General features: G+C 29.7%; 1 protein-coding gene across 1 annotated transcript; it reads left to right on the top strand.

The window, feature by feature from the left end:
* Window positions 1-1,127: 1,127 nt before the first annotated feature.
* Window positions 1,128-1,987, top strand: LOC112600293 (tigger transposable element-derived protein 6-like). Its single transcript, XM_025347482.1, has 2 exons — window positions 1,128-1,134; window positions 1,416-1,987. Exons 1-2 carry the CDS (start codon window positions 1,128-1,130, stop codon window positions 1,985-1,987), a joined length of 579 nt encoding a protein of 192 aa, XP_025203267.1.
* The last annotated feature ends 357 nt before the right edge of the window (window positions 1,988-2,344 follow it).

Genomic DNA, 2,344 nt, shown 5'->3' with positions numbered 1-2,344 from the left:
TGAAATAATATATTTTTTTTCTAAATTCAATAGGTCTGTTAGTTGTTACAATATGATTTTCATATGGATATTATATTAGTTTAACAAAAGTTAATGACTTCATCACAAGTTTCATTTTGTGATGTCATGGAATTTGAATTCTTATTCGACATTTATTTTATAGTACCACTATAATAAAAATTAATTTTAAAATAATAGTTACTTTTAAAAATTGTATACATTAATTGTAATAAGCAATAATTAATAATTATACCAAAATTTAATTCTAAGTTAAATATTACAGTTGGCATACACTATAGTTAAAACTTACCAATATCTATATTATTAGATGTAGACGGCTTCTGTTTGAAGAAGGACATTATACTTTGACCAGATGAAAGCCTCTTTTTTTTACAAGACATTATATGTCGAGTCCAATTAGTCATATTTAGGTTTTCTTGTTTTCTTTTACAAAAACTACATGCTTCATTCGACATTTTGAATATTATTGGTAAAAATATTGGTATTTAATTGAACAAAATATATAGAAACTTCAAACTTGATTGGATTAAACGAATAAAATTAATTTAAAAAATGCGGTATATTGTGTAAAAACAATTAGCAAAGTAAGGAAAATAACAAAAAATAACAAACAATTTAACTTGTTTTAAATTTGATTTAAACACGGAGACAAAAATACTCAATGAACATACTACGTATGGTTGTGACTTTGTGAGTTACTAAACAGTAAACACAATATTATCACAATTCACAGAAAATATGGAATTATGGAATTAAATAATATTGAATAAATATATAATGTCAAACAATAATTATTATCAGGCTCATTGATTGGCGGGCGGTGGCAAGGTAGCAATGATATTCATAAAATGTATTTATAGAACTAAGAAGTGGAGAACTCATTTGGGAATAGTGATTAGTGTTATCGTGTTGTTGTGGGCTGAAAACAGACGACGTCGACAGCGAGTAGCGACATTTATATTTCATAGAACTAAACTCTTTATTACTGTATTGTTTTTAGTTTTTACTGCCGTTTTAACGATAGAATAACGGACGGTTGTACATGCTTGCCTATTTTAATGTCCCTGAATAATTATTATTACAGTTTATGGATAGGTACAATTGAAATGATACGTAAATACGTTACATAATATTATAGCATATTCTTATATTAGTCATGAGATTCCAACTACCCCCCCCCCCCCCCCCCCCAAAAATTCAGAGGCCCAGGCCTCTCAAAAACATCATCACCACGCCACTGGCAGCCCGTGCTAAAAATATTCCAATCAGTGGACCAATACTTAAAGAAAAGGCTTTACAAGTAAGTAAAGAATTTGAATTTGAATGTGAAAATGTTAAAGCGTCAAATGGTTGGCTTGATAAATTTAAATCACGCTACAATATTTCTTTTTAAGTGTTTTGCGGCGAGAGTAAATCGGTTGATACGGAAACAGTGGACGAATGGCGTATAAAAGTCAAACAATTAATTTCTTCTTATGAGCCACGAAATATTTACAATGCAGATGAAACAGGATTATTTTATAAAATTCTTCCTAATAAAACAATAAGTTTTAAAAATGAAATTTGTATTTCTGGGAAAAAGTCTAAAGAAAGATTGACGGTCATGTTATGCGTTAATTTAATAGGTGAATTTGAAAAGCCACTAATCATAGGTAAATCTAAGAAACCTCGTTGCTTTAAGAATGTGGACATAAAACGCTTAGACCTACACTGGGAGGCAAATAAAAATGCATGGATGACACGATGTATAATGACTGAGTGGTTAATGTGGTTTGATGAAAAAATGAAAAAACAAAAGCGTAAAATTATTTTGTTTTTAGATAATGCAACATCACATCCTGATTTAAAACTACAAAACATAAACTTAGTATTTTTACCACCAAATACGACGTCACACTGTCAGCCTTTAGATCAAGGTATAATCCAAAATTTTAAAGTTATTTACCGACAAATGATACTTAGGTGAATATTATCTACAATTTTTAATACCCATATTCATATGCGTTATTTAGATATTGGTGTTTTATTTTTAAAATTTGTATGACCTCTATATAGCGGTCACCTAGAAGGTCTTGAACTTCTGTTAACGGTCACCTCTGTAGGACGGGAACCTCTAAATAGCGGTCATTATTTACAGTCCCTTCAGTGATCGCTATATAGAAGTTCTACAGTATATTATATTTTATAAACTTTGCTTCAAGGTTTTTTTTTAAATTTATAAGGAAATACGACCGCAGAAAGTGAAACTAAAGCATCAGAAAATGAAGTTTTTTTACCAAATACAGAATCGCCAGATTGTTGGAACGATAAGCAAGTGAAGTAT

Source organism: Melanaphis sacchari, unplaced genomic scaffold (assembly GCF_002803265.2).
Source record: "Melanaphis sacchari strain LSU unplaced genomic scaffold, SCAv2.0 Contig632_pilon_pilon, whole genome shotgun sequence".
Taxonomy (NCBI): Eukaryota; Metazoa; Arthropoda; class Insecta; order Hemiptera; family Aphididae; genus Melanaphis; species Melanaphis sacchari.
This window is presented reverse-complemented; position numbering and strand designations above follow the sequence as displayed.